At 38.9% G+C, this 24,480-nt stretch overlaps 2 protein-coding genes across 2 annotated transcripts in view; both read right to left on the reverse strand.

Annotated features, from left to right (window-relative positions):
* LOC136419475 (probable G-protein coupled receptor CG31760) overlaps positions 1–3,872 on the reverse strand; it is a 68,516-nt gene extending 64,644 nt beyond the window's left edge. The window contains exon 1 of the mRNA XM_066405835.1: positions 3,684–3,872. The gene's annotated coding sequence lies outside the window, so the exon portion shown is untranslated. The remainder of the gene's footprint in view (positions 1–3,683) is intronic.
* Positions 3,873–6,419: 2,547 nt separating this feature from the next.
* LOC136419469 (Ig-like and fibronectin type-III domain-containing protein 1) overlaps positions 6,420–24,480 on the reverse strand; it is a 93,047-nt gene continuing 74,986 nt past the window's right edge. Inside the window, exons 3-23 of the mRNA XM_066405812.1 lie at positions 14,335–14,541; positions 12,536–12,685; positions 12,317–12,481; positions 11,994–12,221; positions 11,736–11,935; positions 11,475–11,682; positions 11,193–11,415; positions 10,911–11,136; positions 10,723–10,860; positions 10,507–10,651; positions 10,096–10,451; positions 9,770–10,041; positions 9,506–9,698; positions 9,194–9,440; positions 8,814–9,038; positions 8,555–8,760; positions 8,328–8,503; positions 8,075–8,277; positions 7,700–8,007; positions 7,340–7,499; positions 6,420–7,289 (exon numbers count right to left, since the gene is read on the reverse strand). Of these exons, the coding sequence (XP_066261909.1) occupies positions 7,252–7,289; positions 7,340–7,499; positions 7,700–8,007; positions 8,075–8,277; positions 8,328–8,503; positions 8,555–8,760; positions 8,814–9,038; positions 9,194–9,440; positions 9,506–9,698; positions 9,770–10,041; positions 10,096–10,451; positions 10,507–10,651; positions 10,723–10,860; positions 10,911–11,136; positions 11,193–11,415; positions 11,475–11,682; positions 11,736–11,935; positions 11,994–12,221; positions 12,317–12,481; positions 12,536–12,685; positions 14,335–14,541 (4,274 nt within the window). The 3' untranslated portion in view covers positions 6,420–7,251. The remainder of the gene's footprint in view (positions 7,290–7,339; positions 7,500–7,699; positions 8,008–8,074; positions 8,278–8,327; positions 8,504–8,554; positions 8,761–8,813; positions 9,039–9,193; positions 9,441–9,505; positions 9,699–9,769; positions 10,042–10,095; positions 10,452–10,506; positions 10,652–10,722; positions 10,861–10,910; positions 11,137–11,192; positions 11,416–11,474; positions 11,683–11,735; positions 11,936–11,993; positions 12,222–12,316; positions 12,482–12,535; positions 12,686–14,334; positions 14,542–24,480) is intronic.

Below are 24,480 nucleotides of genomic sequence, written 5' to 3' on the forward strand. Positions count from 1 at the left end.
CTCGAACGATTTTAGCTGAAATAAGAAATTCCAAAAGTCTAAATCCAATTTAGCTTCACACGGACACGGAGATTTATTTGGTACAAAAACTCGATTATCCGATTGGCGACATTTTCGACAGAAAGCAGCCATTCTCGTGTTTCAATGAAAAATTCAAGCTGCCCAGCAGTTTCTTTCCTGAAATGTGTCTCTTTAGCTCTAAGAATTAAAGAAAAGCCATTGACTTCCCTTTTTTTCCAAACTCCGGAAATAAACAACCATCTTAGATCCCATTACTATACGATAAAATGGTTTGATGTGCTATTTGTGAAAATGTGTGATGTGAATTTGGAGATGATTGTCTATCTAACATGTGCAAAAAGTGGTACTTTATGTACACGGATCGTATTTGAATACATGCCGCCTAGCGAAGCTGGATCAGGGCTTTGATTCTGTAGGAACATGCATTTTCAACTTTAAAAAATACATGTAATGATATTTTTTTACCAACTAACGCGTGCGATAAAATATTTACGCACACAAATAAGTTTACCGCACGCATGTCAATGCCGAATACTCACTAATGCTGACATACGACGCTTTTACGTGAGCATTTGCCTCTTTGATTGAGGCGTTGAGATGCTAAAACGGTATTTTTCTTGTACGCTGTTAAAGCAATTTTATGGCACGCTTGAGACGCATTTCTTCTATTTTCCCATATCAATCAGCTAGAGTGCGACCGCCGATAATATGGAAAATAATAATCCTCGTTGAGATTGCCGACGCCTTCGTAAAATTCGCTGAAAATTGCGGATAATAAGATTGTAAGAACAAAACATTTTAATGGGTTTTTTAACGAGCGTTTTATCATTCTCATATCCTCCAAATAGACGGACCCTAAATTGCATTGTTACAAAATGCCAAGAAGGAATTTATAGGCTTCTGAATATATAATTACACGAGAAGTAAATATGTTACTGAAGTATGTTCTCAGATTATTGAGGAAAAATTCTGGATTCTTTTCACGCTTAGTTCCAGCCATTAATGATGATAAAATTTAGCCCATTCGTTATTCTCGTTTATTTCGGTTTAACAGTCACAATATATTGGGGTTGGAGAATATATGATTTTTTGCTCCATTGCATCTTAATCGACACAAACTGGTTGTTAATATTTACTGCCACAGCTTTTCGCTTATTGTGGATGCCATCAACTAATATAGAATTGATTTTCCATTTGGCATTTGTGCATCTAAATGACCACCATTAATTGTTAATCCATAGTAAACTAGCGTGCTCTCATAAATATTACATTGATCCCACTAATTGACTAAAGCTCTAGAAGCTTTGAGTTAAAGCTCTCGTAGAGGGCAGTAAATTACTTAAACTTGCTAATATTTTATTTCACTTTAGCAAAAATGGGGGATTGGGAAATTTCCCCTGTGGCAATACGAAACTTTGTTAAAACTGGTTTCGTAGGGCATGCTTAAGAAAGAGCCCACAAATGAAATACTCCATTGAAAGCCCCGAAGGTAACTTCTCCATAACTTCCTAACCCTAGCTCACCTGCCCAAGTAAAATTCAAACGTTGATTACCATAAACGAATTGGCTCCAATGTATCTAATTTGAATTCAGGTTGCTTATTCGCATGCAGAGCTTCAGGGATTTTACTTATTCTACTTCTATTATCAGTTTTTCTAAACTGGCTAATTAGTATTTGCACTTGTCTATTAATTGCTGCAATCCGAAATTAAATTCCTTGTAGCTGTATCTGAGAGCAAACAATAGAGTGTATTAAATGCTGAAGGAAATGTTCCAAAACTCATCTCTATGAGTAAAGTATTTAATTAGTTTGGAATTAATGAAATTTGTAACGTGTGTGCGAACTGAATAGCGATAATAAATAGTTTATTATACGAGTGCATAATGCTACTTATTGCTCACGAATTGCAGGCGTGTGCAGTAAATCATATAATTACGGAATGAGTCAAAGGAATTTTGTGTGTAAAGCTTTAAAATATTATATGAAAATAACTGAGAAAATGTTTGAGAATGAAAAGACTCAAACATTTTATAACCATTCTATAACGGTATCGATTGTTCCCTGGAGCAGTTGTTAAAAAATCGTATTTTAATGTGAGTTGCCCATGTATTCATGGTAGCATTTTTCCCTTACTAAGGGCTTTCAAATTTCGGCCTTTCTAACGTTTCAATTTCACAGCTCCTCCAATTTCTGAGATGTTACAATCAATTTCTTTTCCTTTATTGCATAACTCGAGTCATTATCGCTTTCCTCGTTCCGCAGGATCTCACTCGTTAGACAAATCGATGCATTTCACGTATAACTAACCTTAACACGTGTTAACTTAAACCACTTTTCGGAGGAAATAAATAAGTCTTCAAGTCAATTCAGTTCTAGTTCTAACGTTTGCTAAGCAATTTTTCCAAATTCTTTTCTCGTCCTGGCAAACAATGTGGCCACGGCTATCAGCTCTCAAAGTAGTTGTTCTGTTTGTCCCCTCAAATTCTTTTCTGTCCTATCTTTGATTACAATCAATGAACTAAGTCCACAGTAAGTTTTACTGCGTACCCTAGAAGATTTGATCGAGGTGCAGCAATTAAGAACATGGCAGATGGTGCTGGTGAAATATTTCGCCGCTAGTACAACATGTTTCCCGTCGACATTGCTGATTTCTGTCTGCGGTTGATTGGCTCGAGATGAACTTAATTGATAAGATCTAATAGGATCGAAACCGGTCTTTGGGGTGCTCGAGTTAATTAAACGCATAGCTGGAATGAAGCATAAAGTCGTGATGGGTCTTAATGTTTTCAAGATTTTTCTCCTTTTTTTTATCAAGATCGACGTAGGTACTCATGAAGTAATTGCGCATGAAATCCCTCCCGGGTGTTTCGATAACTGTATTCCTAAGCACCTAAATCTTTTATTTTCAGGTTTATTCAAAGGTGCTTTTAACTTGCTCAAAGCTGAGGGTAATGTTTAAGGAAAAGTATCGAGTAACCCCCCGAGATTTAATTGGTAAACATTGTGAATGAAAGCCAGATGCCGGGCCATCGTCAAACACACCAGGAACTTGTAATCGCTCCAGATGTTTATTTAGGGATTGTGTAAAAATCCAACAAATAATGGGTAGATTTGTCAATCAGAATATCAGATTATGCTACAGTTTTTTTGACTTTCACGCTTTTTTTTTAATTTCTTTTTATTACTTTTTGAAATTTTAAGATTAATTTTCTGTCTTCTTCCTCTTCTGTCCTAATTCCATCTTGAGGCATATGGCTTTCCGCCAAATAGTATTTTAGCTCGCAACGTTATTATAAGTATGAATTTCCATTCTGTAGACGTTCAATGACGCCGGTCATGAGTTAAAAACATCTGGATCTAAAAATAATCTTCATACTAAAACATCGAGTTCTTCGTAAACCAAATTTTAATTAAAAATCCTTTTTGCGTACCCTTACAGCCAAGATGAGGTTTTCAATTCCGTTCCATTCCACCCTCATGTCATATATTAAGACATCAAGCATCTGGCACGATGAGTGACATTTTTTAAAACTGAAAGCCACTGCCACCAAGATTCAATTTGAAGAAATACCATCAGCCCTTATTTCTAAGAAGCCATCACAAACAGCTTTAAATGCATTATGTAAGGAAATCGTCTGGTCCCCTTTGATTATTTACCTACCTTGATAACAACACCATTAAGTTAACAGAACTCAAGCACTTAAGTCATTCGATAGATCCTCCTGCATCCGTATTCACGCCTACTTAAACAGCACCTGTCCAATGGTGAGTGGTTAACGGACACCTGTAAATCAGCAGCTGAAACTTGCCCGGTGGCGCGGTTTCAGCTGCACCCTCGACGTTACAAATTGTTGCCGTCCGAGCTGAAACTGAAACGTGCTTCAGCTGCTTTCAGCTAGGCTGCAAGGAACGGTCAACGCAAGCGTTCTGTCTAGGAAGGGAGTGGGGTGGTTTTTTGTATTTTTTTATTTGTGGAGATTTTTGTTTACTTGTTTGGCCACTAGGAGATTACTGTTTGAGAGCTGCTTGAAGGGGATGAAAGTATAAAAAGCCACAAAGACAAGTTGAAGCATGCTGCGTGAGCAAGTGGCTCACAGGGGGAAGTTTAGATTTTCAAAATGGTAAAAGTCGTTATTTTATTATGTGAAATGCGAGTGAATTGTCTAAAACACTTCGTTGTTAGAGCGGGTGCCGTAACTGGTGATGTGATTTTGAAAATTAAAAACACACAACAGGATAATTTTTTAAAAATTGAATAAAAAACATATTTTTTTTTGCATTTCGAAGACTAAGGTAGCAATTTTACTCCACCTGAGCGGAGACTAAAGTGGATCATTTACTCCCAAGGGAGTAAACTATGTTTTACTCCTTGCGACGTAATAATTTAGTCGCATATTCAACTGAAAGGTCAATAAAACGGAAACGCTTTTGTATATTTCTGAATTATATTAAAAACTGCAATAGTTTTTCCTGTGTTGTGGTTGCGCCCCTGTATATAGAATGTCCGCATTACGTCCATCAAGACCCCCCTTAACATTTTGCAGTAGACCCCATTTTAAGATAAAATATCATATAAACTTATATGAATATTGTTTAGTTTTTGAGGTACAGAAAGCCGAAGTCTCAATTATTCGATAGAGGTACCTATGTCTACAACAAAATTTAAAAATAAGGGGATCGGCATAATAACCAACCACAATAATAACCAACATTTTTAATACAAATGGTGATCATTAGAAAACCTCAAGTAGGCTATGTAATATCAGAGCCATAAATAACGTATAAATGAAAATCGATGCCCTTCAGTTGTTCATTGTTCATGCCTCTATCATGTTCATGTATTCATGCCTCTATTATCATATCACCTCTATCATGTTCTCATTCACGCCTTTTTTCATGTATTAACTTCATCAGTAATTCATAATGGTCGCCACCTATGAGTAAACACAACAACTCTTACTTTCATCGATCTAAAACATGTAAGTTCCTTTAACATTTTAAGATATTTATGGCGCACGCATAGATCGTGATTATTATTAACTTAATGCCCAATACCTTAATCAATAGAGCTTCTCTTTCACAAGATCGATATGTTATCCAATATTATGGTAAATAAAATTCGAACGATCTATCCACATATATCCACAAAATAGATCTATCCACATATAGAGTGATTGAGTTTTAACTTCGACCTCTCAGGGGGTGATAGGAAATCGCAAAATAGGACAATTTTGAAAATAGACATTCTTAGAAAAATTCACATTTAATAAACATGTAGAATGTCACAATTTCAGATTTTTTGCGTTTTTTCTTTGCAGTTCTTATAATTTTTAAGATATTTAGTTCAAATTTGTGATGCAGATCGATTTAGTCGTTAAATCCGAGTAGATAGTTGCCAGGGAGAAATAGATTCTCTATAACTGAGGAATGTAAGAGATCAATACTGGGATGCTGAGTCGAGGGTCCTTTACGAATTTAGGAAGTTTTTGGGAGCCTTTAGGCCCGACTCGACAGATGGCATCTTAGCAAAATATAGAAACGAAAGAAGTATAAAGTAGTTAATAACGAAACACAACTCTACGCAAATCACATCGATGTTATTTATTGCTTTTTTAATAAGCACGGATGTGCGAAAATAGCAACGCTTTTCGAAATTTCTCTAGAAAAAGTATATTGAAGTTTAAAAAAATTACTGTTAAAGATGTAATATACTCAATAAGTTGCTGAAGACTGAGTAATATTAAGACAACATCAGGAAAGCGAACCGATTTATTTGATAAGCCGGAAGGCTCAAACCTGGCTCTGCCATGCATATTTCCATCTGTTTTCAGGTAATAGGTAATCGAGTAACTGAGCTAAAAATTTCTCTCCCTAGTTATTCCTCCCTCACCATGAACCATATACAACAAAAAATAAAATATTTTACCTGCGCAGGATGCGAACTCGGATCATTGTACCAGAAATCCGACACAACAATCTTATCGCCATAGGCCTGCGCATGATTACCTTAGTAACTTCCCGCTAGGCAAAGCTTGTGACATTTGGAGATATTTTGTTGAAAATTATTATTAATATCTTTTACCTATTTAGAGACACGTTGTATGCATCTGTAGACAAGTTATCGGTAGGGACATATTTTGCCTAATTGACTATATGAATTTTTTATTTTTTTAGTCAGAACGGCTCACTGCGCAGTGTTCATCAGTCATTTGTTTCTCCTAACACACATATGTGTTATATAAATTAAGATTATGGTATTTTCTGGAAGTTTACGGGAGAACTTTTTAATGAAAATATACGTGTGGGATTTCTGGACGTGGCTCTGCCACCGCGGCTTCCAGGAAAGAAACCATTTTGAGAATTGGAGTGTAGGAAAGGAGTCACAACAAGCCACAAGTTACCTTCAAATGCTTATTTATTCCACTTCTACTCAATTTATTGTTATGCAATGTTATCTTACAAATTTTAAAAACTATTTACAAAAAGTTCTGATAGTACGGGATTCTTTTTTAGACTAACTACGTTAAAACAAAATATGGTGAATATAAAGGCACATTTACATTGTGTACGTCATACACAAGTTATATTAGTATTTTGTATTCTGCTATGTAGCTATACGCGTACTGATTAATTAACCAAAATTAGTGTGTATAATACCTAAAAATTACCTTTGTAAAAAATATGCCAATAAAACTTAATTTTGACTTAATAATACTTTATGTGATAATAAAATTGTGTAGCCGTCACATAAAAAAGTGCATTATATGGTGCACATCTGAACATAGGAATCATGTAATAGACGGTCAATATCCTTCAAAATTTGGCGCCCCTCGGCCCCTATGTTTCCTAACCCTAACTCTCCTAAGTGTTTTTTATTACGTTTTAAATTAAATCACATTTTTCCTTAACTATAAGAAATATCTCCATCTACAAAATTACGCTACGAAAGAACATACTGCTCGAGGTATTGCTAAAGTACTAAATAAAATATGTACAATACCCTGGCCCTAATATGGCAACCAAATTTAACTCAATTCGGTGGGTCGTAATGAAGACATTATTAAGTCCAGTTTCAAATCTAAATGTGTAATCTTCAAGCGTTGGCCATAATTAGGGCAAATGTAAACCTACGACCGATCCTACACCACTATCACAATAATTATGGGTTACGGGGGCCCTCAGATCTAAAAGCGAGATTCCTGACCCCTTTTCTTTATCATGACCTCATACTAGGGCTTCAATCTCTTGAATCCAGCTCCATCTTGACCTAAATTAAAGCCATTAAAATTATAAAGGATGTCGCGAAATTATACGTACCCAGTTTAAGTTCTTCGTAGAGAGTGGGATTCACTTCTTGGGCAGGCACGTGCAATTGCTCATTTTTCCATCCATGTCCGCCAGAAGTACTCGATGCGGAAATGCTGCCGTTAACCGAACCGTTTAACGATGAGGTACTGCTTTCTTGCCCATTGGGAATCTTACGAGGACAGAAAAGTGAGAAAAAGTCTAGGAAAATTTAAGAAAGAAACGATGGCCCCATTGAATAAAATAAAAAATGTGCGTCTAAAATTCTTCCCTTTTATTAAGCCACATAACCAACATTTTCTCCTTTGTGTTTCTCCTCCAATTTTCACCAATAGTACCTTAAGATGTTGACGAAAAAGGCTCCTTACTCACCTGTACATTTTCCATGTTAACTTCCCTCAAATAACTCGGGTTCTCGAATGCAATTCCACCACTTCCCTTTATCCCAAGCATCTTCTTGGTTCTGATGAACCACACTGCCGCTGCTACCACTGCGGCTACGAATACCAAAGCCAAAACGATACCAACAGCCACGCCCACATGACCACCCTCCTGACTTTGGCTGGCTGCTGGAGTTATGTAAAGGGACTTTTCACCCATTGTGAATTTGATGGGGTCTCCGACCGTTGACACTCCTTTGCTGTTGCCTGCTTTTACTACTGCTTCGTAGGTGGTACCATCTAGATGCAGAACATTTGGATTGGAATCAAAGAAAGTCAGTGTCTTAAAAGAATTACTTATAGGTACCTTTTAATTCTGTTATTTGCAATTTGGTTGTAGGCGTATCCCCCTTCTGGCTAGACCTATTCTGCGAGTCCACCGGCCGCCAGAACACTCTGTACATTTCCACAGTGTAGGGATTCTTAGCAGGTGGATCCCACATCAAATGTACCGAATGGGCGTCTATGAATTCCACTCGGACGTTTTGAGGAGGACCAGGAATTTTATCCCTAAAGTATAAAAAGTCTTATTTCTGATTCAAAATATTACCAGGACCAACCTTAATTCATGGAAGCATCCCATGATATGTTTCGTATAAGTCAACACGCAAACTTTGCTGTTAAGAACCGGTTCTCCTCTACACCAATCTAGACATCTTCTAGGAACATGAGCATTCGCGCAGCAGTTTCGATGGTCTGAACCATCAGCTGCGCATCTCATCAGTTTGTCAAGATCCTGGAAGATTTGAGCCATAGAAGGTCTTTATCAAAATTAATTGGACCCTACCTGAATGCACTCAGGCTTATCTATCACAGCATCGATATCTACATGGAAGAAACAGGCGTCCATACATGAAGAAGTTACATTTTGTTCTAGGCAACATTGAGTTACGTTGCTCACAGTGGTTGGGTTGCGGATTCTGACCGAAACTGGCTGCGTTGCGCTTCCAAAAGCGTTTTCTGCGTGACAGTAATACTCCCCCACATCCATTACTAAAGTTAAATCTCTGTTTGAAACAGTCGAAGATTTGGAATAGGAAACTTACGAGAAATCTGCTTAATAGTGAGATGCATTATGAATTTGTCCTCTTCGTCTCTGGCCTTCAGGATCTGGATGTCGTACTTTCCTCCTTGTATCACAGGAGTACGATCTTCATGGTTCTTCCAAAAAATCATCTTCGGTTCAGGAGTGGCTTCCACCTTACATTCTAATATTACAGAATCACCAATTGTGGCCATGGTAATTCCACTGGCTTGGATGTGTGGTCCGTCTAAAGCAAAAGGTAAAATGTTCGATTATCCATGACGTCAATTTTGAGCCTGCGGAACCGGCCAGCAGCTCATAATCATATTTTGGTGATCCCGTCATAGATTGTTGATTCTATTACAGGTCCTTGACCTAACTATCGTTCGTAAAAATACTTACGACTTATGGTAATTTTTCTGGAAGCTTGCATAGGGGTGCCATAACCATTGTCTGCGTAACAAGAAATCTGGTCCATATCCCGTGTAACATTATGAATCACAGTGACCATATGCCTGGTGGTGTCTTGTCTCACTAGCCGCCCAGATATGTAGAGCGAAATGGTGGGCATGGGGTTGCCCATTGCAATGCAAAGGATGGTCATACTGCTGCCTTCTATTACCAGATTAATGGGGTGTACTGTGGGGGGCTGAAAAAATCAAGAAATTCGGCTGTTGCAATTAAAAAATTAAAATGAAAAATATATTCATTCACCTCAACAAAAGCTGGATAAGCTGGATCGGTCCAGGCAATCAAGGTCTCCGATGGCATACTAATGCCTTTGTCCGTAACGGCCTCAACGTACACGATGTACTGAGTATTGGGACTCAGATCCTTTAACATATAGGACGTCACCGAGGTGTTTTTCACTTGGTACGACTCCTCCGAGGTCGACTTATGATGTAACCTAAATATTAATGAAAATTTAGTAAAAACATTAGATGTAAAAAAGGACTAATGGAATGTTAGTTCTGATACCTGTATGAGATCTGCTCAGAAGGATGACTAAACTGAGGAGGCTGCCACGTAATAGTAACCCAAGTGGCACTGTGACTGGCTACTGCCAAAGAATGAGGAGAGGAAGTCACTGCATTCAACCATTTACTCTCATTCCCATTACCCAGCTTTATAAAGACTACAGATGAAGGCAATGAGGTCCCATAACCATTTCTAGCAACCACAAACACTTGGTACATGGCGTTTTCTTCTAGATCAGTCAATGCGTGGTAATACCCAGAAGTGTTGCTTTGCTAAATTGAATGAAACAAATGAGATGTGGTATTCATAAATAGATGAAATCAAACCTTATCCAATTTTTGTAGCATCTCGTGCATAGACGTGTTATCAACTTTCTGATAATGAACCACGTAGTCAGTGACATTGGGACCCTCCTCGGGAGGGGACCATTCCAAGATAATACTGGTTGAATCCACGGCCACAGCATGAACCCCTGTGACTGGGGCTGGTAGTTTCCCAGTGCCTTCTTCGAAACATTGGACTATGTTGCCTATGTAAGTGACACATTTAGATGCAGTGACACGAAGAGAGTCCACCACGACACCAGAACACAGAGAAAGGCAAGCTGGAGGGACTCCTCTTCTGCTGCAGCAGCCTCCGTGGTTTCTGCCTCCGGCTGCACATCGTAGTATTGTGGGAAATTCTGCATTAATAAGTATGAGCCTCTCTGAGGTTAGTTCAAGTTGTGTTTTAGGTACCTGAACCACATACAGCCAAACGCTTGATATCATTCATGCTCGCGTCATAAGAGCACAAAGGAAGACATACGCTGTTCAAATTGGCTTCTACGCAACAGGCTGTTACGTTATATGCCGCAGCTTCTTCGATTTCATCTTCTTCCACCTGAATCAAAAAATCGTGGAAGGTGATACACGGCAATGAGGTGTCTTAGACTCTGCGTTGACCGTTCTTACCTTACTGCCGGTCCTGAATGTCAATCTAGGACTAGGGCTTCCCACTCCATGGACATTGACGGCCTCTACATAAACCTCATAGTCGGTGAGACCTTCTAGGTTCTCCAACACCCATATACTTTTGGCATTTGATATGATCTGAAATATCACATTAGAATCATACCCCAGCTGATTATAATTGGAGTTACTTTGAATTCTGGTTCTTCATCATCATCTTCTTCTTCACTCGGCTGGACAGGCCTAATGTGCACGTTATAACTTGTGACAGTATCACCTAAAGTTTTCGGGGGTGACCAATGAAGAAGAGCAAACTCGCTCTCCACGTTGGTAATATGGACTTGAGTAGGGGCGCTAGGCAACACTCCATAGCCTTGGAGAAGGCAGTTGGTATATTCTCCCATGTACCGAAGACATCTGGAGAATGTGTTTGTTGGAGTGGAATTTGATTTGTTTAACTGCGGTTTGGTTACTTGAAATAATTAAAATCGAGGGACGATACATTTCCAGTGCAAAGCTGCTGGCACAAATCTGGAAGACCGCGCTCTTTACAGCAGGGAGTGTGATCTATGCCGTTCGTCAAGCACCCGAAAGTGTCCTGCGCCCAAGGGGCGCAGATCATTAGGTCTGTGATTTCCACCTTTTCAGTTTCTATTGGGTCGCACAGTTTGTTCAAACAGGTTTTGTGGGTTATGCCTATAAATGTAGGGGAAATGTATGGTAGTTAATTGGTGGAGTTGGAGTGGTTTAGTTACCTTTATTGGAACAGCAACTTTTGATATCCGGCAAAGGGGGAGCCTTTCCATTAACCGTCTCCTTCATTTTCCCGGGAGCTAGAGTCATGGTTTTCACAGAATAAGTTGGTAGGGATGTTCCAATGATATTATGAGAAGTTACCGAAACTTCGTACCATGTGAACGGTTCCAAGTCATTGAAAATTGTCATATTTTCATCCCTCGGTACCTATAGCGGACATAAACGATATAACTCATTATTATCCATGATAAGAGCACTACCTTATGGATTATACTATTCATGGTGGAATTTCCGCTGGAATCTTCCTCAGAATTTGTACTAAAGCTCTTGATTGCCGTTAAATTCACTGCGTACTCATTAACAGTTTGAGCATTAGCCTCTGGAGGTTCCCATTCGACTTTGAGCGATCTTTCAGTCAACGACTCTACTTCCACGTTTTCTGGAGGGCCTGGTAGCAGCTCTATAAAAATTCTCGCTCACGCAACCCACTAAGTTAGTTACAGGGAACCTAAACGTACCAATTCCTTCCATGATGCAAGCCAATGTCTGTTCAGTATAAGCTGAACATGAAAAGTGAGTCTTAATATTCTGAGTAATGGCAGTATACTCTCCTCTGCAGACATCCTGGCAAATATCAGGCACCCTTTCGTGGACGCAGCAAGGAACGTGGTTCCTACCATCGGCCATGCAACGTACTATATTTGGGAAATCCTGCTCGCAGTTTTCAGGGTCTTGACCAGTACTACCTAAAGGTATCATATTCACAAACGAATTTTAGGAAATGCTTATGTAGGAAGAACCAGAAGTACTTCAAGCTCCCTTACAATCAAATGAACCCTACCTTCCAAGATGCTTTGTATATTGCAAAACCCAAGGCACCCGTTGGATACATTTTTAGACATGCAGCAGTCAGTATAGTTATGATTTTTGATTCCTCCCATGGTAGGCGTATTATCCTCGTAGATTATGATATCTGTAGGGTTCGCTGTGATGGCTCTCGAGAGGACTGAATTAAGAATAAAATAGTTATTAGACGGAAGATCGAATCGTTAAGTCTCACCATTAAGCCTGTGGAAACTTCGCACGATCGGATTGCTATTGACTTCGCAGACGTAGACTCCGGAATCTGCAGATTTAGTACCTTTGATCACTAAGACCCAGACATCGCCACCTGAAGGAAGGTCACCTCCCATTTCGTCTTGATCAGTGCCTGAAAATTGGTATCGAATAAAAGAACAGTCGTGCATCTGTTGGGATTTCTAACACACTACGCTCTTAATACTCGGATAGGCCCAGCAGGTATAGAGCAAGTTTTCTTGCTCTTTCCACAAATGTACGAGAAAATTTAGTTTCTTTCAATTTAAAGCCTCCATCTTCATCTTATTGAACAGGAAACATGATTAAATGACGTGCCGGCATAATAAGTGTCGCGTGTTCCATAAGCCGGGGTTTATTTCAAAACTTTTATCAATATAGGGGCGGTATTTAAGCCTCCGACTTCGGATTCCGATCTCCCAGGAATTTATATTGCATTTCTCTTTAATACCTTTAATGGATCTTGATATGACGGAACGCGGATTCTTTCATCTCCTGGATTACGAGAAACTTCAAACTTCCAACTTATACGCGAGGTGAACTAAAAGCTGATTTGGGGTTTAGCCGGAAAATATTGGTTTCTCTTTGAGCGGTGAAGTTTATATGGGTTTGGGTAATTTGTTTTAAAGCATTTACATTAAGCTATTGAATGCTGCAGCACAGGCATAAACTCATAAATCTCAGACATGAAACGTGTTTCACAATTCCGAATAAGTTGAGAAAACTACCTCTTTATATGGCAAAATTGGAAATAATAATACTGCACACATACGGGGAACTTTCAAAATTTCTTGCCCTGGTTGTGCAGAAACTTGGCCACATAAAATAAAAAAGGGATGCCACTGTAGGAAAACCAAGAGCTGAGCCAAAATCTTACATTTAGACGATTGAAATTTCCTTAATCAAATGCACTACTGACTTGAATGGGATTTGATCTCTGATCCATGAACTGCAAATGCATGATTTACATGCCGATTTCCCGGATGATAGAAGAACAGGAAATCAATTTTTTTAAATGTGCATTTTTCTCGTGGCGCTCTTCCGAAAACTGAACTAGTGGGTACGCCACTGTGCAATTTTTTTTTCTGAAAAAATATAGCAGCTATCGACACCTAGAGAATTCGATTCAAATACCTCAAATGGTTTCGCAGAAATTAATGTTTTTTTTATAAAAATTAACGTTTCCGCCAAAAAGGAAAAAATGAGAATTTCTTAGCATTATTTCCTGGGAGAAGGACGTTCTCAACTTAAAAATCATCCTGTACAAGGTTATCTGTACAGCGTTGAAAACTCGGGAACTTTTAAAAAAATCTGGTAAAAAATTATGAAAAATATTAAATCGTTTCGAACTAATAACAAAACGTAATCCTGAGTTTTTTGCCATTGAGTCCCCTAAATACCCACTCAAAAAAGCGTAGATATGCGAGTCATCCACGTAAATTGTAGAAATAATGTATTGGTTCTGTCACAATTTCCCACATAAAGTCATAAACGGTTTTCCGATTTTGGAAACGGCAAAATAAACTGCATTACGTCCTCGTTTTACCCGTTTCCGAACGGCCCTCTTTCTCAAACTAAATTATTGTGATGTTATTACGGGACCGTCTCCCCTCGTTCGTTCAGTTTAACTGGCCATGAAATGGCCCTTGTCCTTATATCGACGTATTTTCAGAGAATAAATCAAGCAATGGCAAAGATTGCGCTAAATCAAGCGTTAACGCAAACGGAAGCAATTGGAGCTGGAAAATCTTAAGCCGGACTTACCAGAATCGTGTAAGACGCTGTATCTTTTATCGGCGGTTACACGGTTCTCTCCAGCAGTAAGCACCCTCGGACTGTGTCTTTCCTTTTCTTCCTTCTTCCACATAACCGTGTTGGGCCCAATATCGCGAACTACGCAGGTGATCAGCGCATCGTCTCCTTCGTAGACGTGCACTGGGTTTGTGAGGCTGTCTCTCATGGATGGAAGTCCTGGAGAGAAAAAAGGTGCTGGATGAGAGAAAACAACATTTCGCATAGACTTTCTCAAATGAAGCACATTCGAAGTGACATATTTTGCGATTTCCCATTTTTATAGCGCTAGTAAGAAAGATCAGACAGTGAGGGGCGAGAAAGGCATTTTCCGCACGCGTCTGTGTTAGGACTTACAACACTTTCAAGGGTCTTTGAGAGTCAATGTACGTTGAGTTTTTCTAATCAGTTTCGGACATGGTTTTTGTCCAATTTGCTGGACGACGAAGGAGCGACAAGGAATTGGCATAAATTTAAACGCATCGAATTTGTGCTTTGTACGTTTTTGGATCGTTGCTGGTTTCATTTGTTAATTTCGTTATAAAACGAAGGGAGCTGCTTTCATTGCGTAACCAGTTACGGAACGGACCCTCGTTTCCATCATCACCAAAAACCCACAGCAATATTTATAAAAATTGGCAAAATGGATTTATGCTGCGCTGTCCTTCCTCGCGTTCGAATAAATCATGCTCCCTTGATGGCGGATGAAAAAAAGTTGGCCCTATTAGCACGTATTTTTTACCCTCGATCGGAACTCCTTTATAACCGTTTGCTAGATCAATTCGGTACATGAAAGGTATCTATCAATTTTTCTTTGGGCGGCGTAATAAATCTCATTGTCTCCTATAAAAGGACGCGGCGTAGAAGGGAGGGAACGAAACGATAACAAAATAATATCGAAGAAAACCAAATAACAAGAACATCAACTTTGGCAACATTAATCATATCACCTAATAGGCTTTCTTTTCCGTAGTGTGAGTAAGACAAATGACGTGAAACATTCTGGCTGCCACTGCCGTGAAAGCCTACAACATTATTATGACGGATGTTAAGTGTTTTGATGTATTTTCAGGGGCATGTGAAGTAAATAAATGGATCCATTCTACGTTTTAGTCATATTAAGGGCTTCATCTACCCATAGACCAAAACTAAAATCCCATTTAATTTAATTGTTTTAAGGAGAACCCTCTAATTGATGGCCGTCACTGACACCAGCTCGTTATTTTTACCCCAGGCCCATTTCAAATTCCTGGGCTCAAAATTTATTAAATCATTTGTCTGTCCCTAATTAAAATTAAACCGGCTCATTGTATCTAATTAGACAATTAATCCGGGGCTTGCAACGTCCGGGTTATTAGTTTAAAGGTGCCTACTAATTCTCACTTACAGATGCACCCGAGGATTAGCCAAGACATTAAGGTACAGGGAAATGGAGTCAGAAAATTAATTCATGGAATTTTACATCTCTTACGTATGTTTCGATGCGCTTGCCCCATATCATATGACTGAGTTTATATTTAATCCTCTCCATTTACGTTTGGAACAACGTTAGTGTAACGAAAAGCGCCATTTACATTTTATAACAAGTTTATAAAGTTTCCTTATATCTGGATGGTTGTCTTCCGCGAGCCTAAAACTTGCTTCATTAGAATAATGGAAAACCCGGATCGTGTTCATCGAAGTTTACTACTCACAGGTACGAGAAATTGATCAAATTACTACACGTTTCTATTGAAATATTTCAGTTCAAGTGGTATTTTTGTATTTGTAACTTTATGCTGGTGTAGGCATCTAGTAACATCCGATAATTTGCCCCCTTTGCTATCATTATTTTCTTTCTTTCGCCATTTTCTATCTCATACCGCCCTAATCCTTTTATCCTCCCGGGCGGAAAACCATCGCAGGTGGTTGCCTTCGGGGTAGTGGTCGCTGCACGGGCCGTGGCTAGCACAAATCAAGAAGCATCAGATCGAGCGTGTTAGATGGCCATGTCATGTACGAGGATAGTCCCAGAAGTACCCGACCTGACATATAGATGGCGATATTTTTGTCAAAAATTTACCTACAATATTACCAAGACCTAACCTTAAAAACTTATGTCCAAAGTTTGAGGGTGTTACGTTGATTTGTGTTTGTTTTGGAACTGTTTTGAGTGAACGCTTTTAGAGATTTTATGAACATGGAAAAAATTGGTCACTGACGGGTGACGCAATATTTTCATTTGAAAGCTCCTAATCTATCCCACATCAAAGCGGAGTTGGATTCTACTCTGGGGAATCTGATCCTTCGTTAAAAACTATAACATATTGGGTGGCAAAGTTTAAACTCGGTCTTACGACCAGTCAAGACAAACTCTGCAGTGGTTGACCCAACCAGGTGACCACTCCCGAAATTGTGGTGAAAATTCACAAAACTATACTGGAAGACTATACCATCGACTGAAATTGCAGATATAATAGGCATTTGAACAAGTACTATACATGGCATTTTGGTCGAAGAGTTGGATATGAGAAAGCTGTGCGCAAGATGGGTGCTGCGATTACCCACAATTGAACAAAAACAGCGTCGTGAGGATGTTTCAAGGGAGTCTTTGGCAAAGTTTCGCAGCAATAAAGCCGAGTTTTTGTGTCGTTTCATAACCATGGATAAAACATGAGTCCATCGTTTTACACCTACCAGAGCAGTTAAAACAAAGGGTTCAAAGGGGAGAATCGTCTCCAAAGAGGGTTAAATCGTTCTATCTACAGGAAGGAGGATGTGGTCTCAGTTTTTTGGGATGCACGTGACATAATTTTTATTGACTATCTCCCTAAAGGAAAAACAATAAATGAAGAATATTATACAAATTTATTGCAACTTTTGAGCAAAGAAATTACGAAAAAGCGATCGCATTTGGCGAAAAGAAAGTCATGTTTCATCAAGACAACGTACCAGTCCAGGCTTCCGTAATCGCGATGGCCAAAATCAATCAACTTGGTTTCGAACTTTTTCCTTACCCACCCGTTCGCCAGATTTAGCCCTCTTAGATTATTTTCTATTTCCAAAGTTGAAAAAATGGCTCAGTGGAAAGAGATTTACCAATAATGAAGAGGAGGAGTTCGAGGTTGATGTCTATTTTGAAACATTCGAAGCTTCTTACTATAAACAGGGTATATAACATCGCTGGGAAAAGTGTATCAATCTCAAAGGAAATTGTATTCAGAAATAATGAAACACTTAAAAATTTTTTTTTTCTTTAAGTGTTAGATTAGATATTTTTGGGACTATCCTCGTAATTCTTTATGCTTGCGCAACTGACTCTTTCTTTGGAACGCGCTTTAAGTAAATTCTCCATGCCTAATTAAAACATGAAAATGCGTCAGTAAAACTGTTAAAAGCAACATATTTTCTCCACAGCAACTGATGAAACTAGGCCATGCCAGTTAACTACGAATGCCGATGTTATTATATCGATTTGAATGTTGTAGTATCTCAGCACCTGTTCCTTTGAGGGAAGGGTCAGGTGAGTGAAAACAAGGGTTGAGAGGTGTCAAAGCAATTCCAGATCCCAAACTTTCCTCGGTCTACCGACTTTAGTCGTTTGCGAAAAGTTATCTCAATATGTCAATTTCACAGTATCCAGAAGGAGTTGTTTACTGAAGTCGACGACGACGACTCGTTTTTAAATTTGTTTCATGTTAGTGTAAAAGAGGTGTGTGTAGAAGGTCCCTTTATCCCTGTGGGAAAACGTGATTTTCTGCACTTTTCCAGGCCTAGCCAAAAATTGTCTTCGACGTCTCTAGGCTACATTTCTATTCAATTTTTTTTCGCTTCATTCACGGAAATTAGCGCAAACACTTGACGTGCTTCACATTTCTCTAAACATCTACAAGGAAAAAATTCAGTAAAAGCGTAATAAAATTGATTCATAAAATTCTTACTTCTGCAAGTTGCCAGCAAGATGCAAACAAGCAAGCCGGTGGCACTTTTCAATGGTCTATACGTGGTAAATTTACCGGTCTCAAGTACTTTTTAGAGGGTAAATGATGCTTAAGGAGCTGCAGCATTTTTTTTTTGTTCGAGTTTACCCATTGACTGAGAAAACTACAATAAGTAGTTTCCGAGTCGCCACATAAATGGTGCCACAGAATCTCGTTGATAAAACTGAGCTTTTCAGTTAGCACATAAAAGTTGCAAAATCGAGCTGCCTTGCTAAACGTCCTCAAAATATTTGAGCTTAAAAGCGGCAACTACCTGCACGTAACCGCGCTTCAGGGCTGGCTTTAATTAGGTTAATTGAATGGCATCCCAAATTGTCTTCCAATTTTTGAACCCGCCATTCCGCAATTACTTCAGCATTAGCAGAAAGTTACTCGCCTTAATTTTAAGTTATTTCACCTTAAGAGCGGCAATTACATTTACATTTTCCATCGAGCACCGGCAAGGGTTTATTAAACTCTTACCTGGGAAAGTTCGTCCCTCGCGCAGAGGAGATTAATGGAGTTTGCTTATTCTTGGGATTATTTGACTTTTGCAGATTTATCTCCAGAGTTATTCTGGGTCATAATTAATGACACCTCCATAAACAAATACAGCGAACGAATAAAACTTCCTTTCGTCTTGTTTGTTAGGAAATAAAGTGACCGGGAATAAAGTGACCGGGAATAAAGCAACTTGGAAACTCTGGCCGAGGTAATGCTATTCAAACAAACTGAAGGCCCTTGTTATACTTTTGAGTTAGGTAAACTTAGTTTTGGTTTGCGCGTGTAAACAGCTCCAGCCTCTGATGATAATCAGGGGTTTTTGAGCGTGCAGCAGGATGGATCTTCATTGCGCCCTAGAGGTCCACACCACATCTATTAGTGCTCGAGCCCGTACATCTTAAGAAGGCTCATCCCTGTAATGCTGCATCTAAATCTACTCGATCCTTAGAAATAATTTACGACAGAACGCTTGTGAACTACTGCCGTACGTTAAACTCGACACAAAGGATTTTCTATGTTATAGTCAGCGGATTTACATGTCTGAACAGTTCTCAAACGCTAAAAGATATTCCGTTTATGTGCTTTATTGAACTTTACTGCCATAATGCCATGTTCCAGGATGGATTTATATCTGTAGTTCTTTCACAATCGTCCGAGACCTCCAGAAAAAGCAGCCAATAAAGAGGATATTAATTACTCGAAGAATAGTTAAGAGGAATTTGCTTGGAAGTTCTTCAGAAGAGCGTGCCAGAAATTGTCGAACTAAAAGGTCCAACTTCGGGGAAGTGCTTAAAAATTCGTTCAGCTCTGTTGTTTTCCTATTTAATTCATTATAAACTTTCGGATGACGCCACGTTTTGATAAATTGCTTAAAGAAGTTTTAAAGCGATTTCCCTGTTGCTTCGTTCTACTTAAGTGGAAGCTTGATCACTCATTTAAAGGGATCAGCTCAATCATTCAGATCCGAAAGTTCTGGTACTAAATTGCTAATCGCTTCTCCAGCATCAACCCCGACAAGCTGATTTTCCGGGAACTTTGAAATGCGTAAAACTGAAGGCAAATTCACAAGGCGCCAACGCGAGTTATGATTTAATCAACTCTCCACTAAAGAGACAAGTAAATCGGCACTAACCGCTTTAGTTCCTAATAAACTATGTAAATTTGTCTGTAAATTACCAAGGGGCTCGACTAAATTACATTTCCTTCGTAAGAGTTTACTCTCCCTCCGGGTTCCGAATATCCCACGCTCTTAGTGAAATGATTGCCGGGCCCATCAGTGGTGTGCGATTTATCGCTCTTAAGCTCTACGTGTATCATATCCTAAAGAGTAATGATGAGATAACACGCAAGACCGTAAATACACTTCAGAAGGGTGTCCAACCTCGAGGGGACATCCCTAGATGACCGATAAGGAGTTCTTAATAAAAAAACTACTTCAGTTTCCATACAGAAGGTCTTCTTATTTGAGGATTTAGCATGGAAAGTTCAACAAGCTCCGTCTATGGTAAACAAAGTAAAGTTTAGCATTTTCCAAGTTTTAGCGGGGTTGATTGGCGTGCTTGCCTGCATACGCACGGTATAAGGGTCGAGCTGCTTGGCAAATAATGAATTAATAGAGCTGGCTATATTTGGTTTTAGAGTTGATTTTATTACTGCTAAATATTGATTTTCGTCGAGGAAAGGATACGAGATACTTATAAATAAGGTGAAATTATTTGCTATAAAAATAAGTGTTGGAACATACTAAGGCAAAGAAATACTATCTCATACTGTCTCTCTATACTAATTTAAACTGAGTTTTTTGGCCTATTCCGAATAATTGCAACTTTTTGCGACAGTAAGACGAAGTTATCCAAACAATACGGAGTCTTTTCTCTAACTGCTGTTGATCCTTCACATGTCAATTTAAATACACGTACCGCACGAATGGGCGGAGTTTCCAGCACTGCGACTCTCTGATTGGTCTGTGTCCGCGCGAACTTTACATGCGGAAGCCAAATGACCTGTACATTTCACTGCACGACCCCGAACGAACCGAACGCCAAATCCGTTTAGATGAGAAGAAAGAACTACGAACACTAATTTGGATCGAATAACAAGCCGGAGAATTTGTAAATCTGCTTGTAAAGGTTTGTCTGGCCAAGTCCAAAGTAGGGTTTTTGTTCGGTGCGGAGGAAGCTTAGATAAGTTCGGGATAGTATATGAATGTAATGATAATCATTGTGTATGTAACGTTTCTAATCTTGAGTCACTAGTTTTGCTTAATTTCATGTCAGATTATTTTTCACGTGCCCTCAGATTACTTTTCACGTAACCGTAGTTTATTTTTCAAGTGCCCGTAGTTCATTTTTCACGTGGCCATGGCTGGTTATTAACGTGCCTCCAGATTATTTGTCACATGACCGTAGTAATAATGAGTCTCGTAAAACGTTAACTTTCGTTTACGAAAGGACTTCTGCTACCGTAACTTGTCTACTTGAAATGGTCCCTTCTGCTCTTTCATATAAGAGCTTGATGCCTCGAAAACAATCAGATAAATTCACACAGTGGGTGAAGACCCATTGTGTTAAATAAAGGGGAATTTGAATGACGTTTAGGGAAAAGTAATGTCCCTCGGTCAGTTATTCGTCATAAATCATATAATTCCTGACGCTGCTTTCTGCCTTAAAAACAAAATTAAATGAAAATTATTTCAATCTTAACAGCCGGAGTCCGTTAGTGTCTTAACGGTCGATGACGGCTAAAATCCATGTACTGTGTCTATTTTATAAATTATTATAACGTAAGACATTTTCATCCCCATTTAACAGCAATTACCTACAACGTAAAAGGTAAATCCTGAGACTCGCTTCTTCAATCTTCTGATGACTTTGTCAGCAACGTGATTTTTATAGAAACGAAGAAATTGGCCAATGCCCTGCTCGCATTTCGTCGTTTTTACGGAAATTATCTCGCAGGCAAAGTTATCAGGAGCTTGAACAATCGGGCTTAAATCGTTTTATAAACCGTCGCACCATGTTGTCAGCGAGTCTTTGATACTTTTTCAAGTATGGAATTTAGAAGTCTATTTCGATGAATTTCCCAGATTAATTAGTATAATAACCTCAACTATTAACGCATATCAGCAAATCTCAGTTTTGCGTGACAGTAAATAATCTCAATAACCGGCAACACATCAAACGCGCAATTGATCTCCCAATTATCCACCGCACAATCTGTTGTCGAATCCCGTCCCTTCCTTTACATTTACGGTTGCTTGTTGCAAATGAATGTTGCAAATGAATAGCCATTTCCCAGAGCATGGAATTTTGTAATTTGCATGAATTCCGAAATTATTATCGATTCAGCATGGTTGTGACGTTAGGGATGTTGCACAGGATCTATTGTTCCCAGAAAGTGATTAGCATGTAGAACATCAAAGACCCATTCCCACAAAAAGAGTGGGTAAGAACTAATTTTCATGTCCGAACGGAAATATATTATGATAGCGCTAAAAACACTAATTAAAATTTTAGAAAGCGCGCCGGTGGGCAAAAAGAAAGGGCTGAAAAGCCCCTATCCGCCACAAACACATTTTTCTCTTTTATTTATGCGCTATGGATATTGTCTGAGTGGAAATTCGCTTTTAGAAATCTTTGTGAGGGGTCTTTTGTTCTAATTTAATGGCTTTCGTGGACTGCATAACTAGCTCAATCCTAGTTATGACGAGAGACAGTCGAAGGAGCAAAAGTTCGGATGATGTTCATGTTTGGGATAATAGGGGCTTAATCTAAGTTTTCAACAAAGTCGTTAAAATTGGGAGCGAGGTGATTTACATTTTAATGCGATCTAAAGTATCCAGCTCGTCTTGATTTTAACCAGAAATCGAGGATATTTTCCGTGGAATAGAATATCGATAATACCACAAATCGCCTGAACTTTTGCGTCATGAATTCCTCCTAAGTGGATTTTTTTCATACAGAACTCCTCGCCGGCGTCGAGTTAACAGAACAACGGCGTGGGTGCATTTCGCGCTAAATGACGCCGTGTGAAAACTCTCAACTCATACTATAAATATCAATTCTATATTGCCACGAGGCTGAATTTTCTGAATTGCAACAGACTTGGAAACAAATTGTCCCATCAGCGGTCGCTGACCAACTAATCCATTAATGTAGATTAGTGGAAATTCCCCCATTAATAAATACATCAGCAGGCGGATTGTCGCAATTTGGCCAAAAAAAATGCCAGCGACACTGAAAAGTGTGCGGTCCATAGCTTTCTTCATAGAACTGGAGATTAACCTTGAAGGGCGGTTGCGGAGATGGGAAATTGAACTTTTAAAAGTCCAATTTGAATTTGGTCCACCCTGTATAGGGTTGACTTTTTAAACAGTCTACAAAAAACATAGAGTCAAAACCTATTATATTGCTATACAGATCGGGACGGTCGGAGATCCATCGTTAGGCTTAAACAGTCGATGCTCTTCTTTTGGACCTGGACGACTGGAGGCTAATTTTTTAGAGCTGGACGATCGGCGCTACGAAGCGCGAACTTCCAAATGAGCGAAGCAACATGATTCTTAAACCATAGCACGTTTTAACACATAAGCAATTTTCCGGCCAAGGGATTTAATTAAGCTTCAGTTTCCTCTAGAGCTTGTTTTGCTCTTGCGAGAAGGATTTGCTGAAAATATTCTCAATTGTCGCCTTTCGCAGCTTAATCTCCAAATTATAACACCAACTTCACTGGTACTAAATTAGTAATTTCCTCTCGGAGTTGCAAAATATCGCATTCAAACTTTACCATGTGCAAGATATCTATTATTCACACCACCTGCTGGAAACAGCATTGTTAATCAGTTATTCCTCTTGCCAACTGTGTTACAGCGTAACTGTAATAAACGCGATCTAATAAACTAAGTTAAATTGGACATACATTAATGTACTCGAATGCGTTCGAACAGGCCAGTAGATGCCAATTTGGTTGTATATGGAGATACACAACGTAAAGTTTAAACTAGTAAAATGGAGGTGTACTCGTTAAAAGTTTCTATTGAGTTGTATCTGAGCCTCTGCTATAAGTTTCAGATGCAGTCTGTTAACAATAGTTTCCTTTTTAGGAAACATCTAATAGGGAACATTTCTATTTTCCAATTTCGAACGATGGCAACAGAAAACCTTTGGCAATCATTTAAATATGATTTCACTGGGCAACAATTATACTCAGTATTTTTTAGCAAAACATTTGCAAGGAGAAAAGGGAGAAAAGTGCTCCTCAGATTCAAACAATACAAGAACCATTTCAGTCGTTTCATATGATAAAGTGAGCATTAATTTCTGTGCTTTCCGCGAAATGAATTCCAAGATTTATGATTCCCTAACGAAAGCTGCAAAGGGTTTATTCATTAGACTTTTTATTATTATTTGTTGGGTATTTTCATTAGCTCGATCTTGTAAACATCGACTTAAGCAACGCATTAGGCGCGTTCAGCGAACGGGAGTGCTGCAGTGCTGTATTGCAGCGGTTGTTCAGTCTCACGTAGCTGAAGTCGTCGAAGTACGTACTATATTTATTCATTCATGTTCTTTTCACGTTCTATTCGTAGTTGTTGCTGTTACAACTCGACTTATTAGATCAATACTTCGCTACCGCCTTGAACCACTTTCCTTTTACC

This window comes from Euwallacea similis, chromosome 2 (genome assembly GCF_039881205.1).
Source record: "Euwallacea similis isolate ESF13 chromosome 2, ESF131.1, whole genome shotgun sequence".
In the NCBI taxonomy this organism is placed as follows: Eukaryota; Metazoa; Arthropoda; class Insecta; order Coleoptera; family Curculionidae; genus Euwallacea; species Euwallacea similis.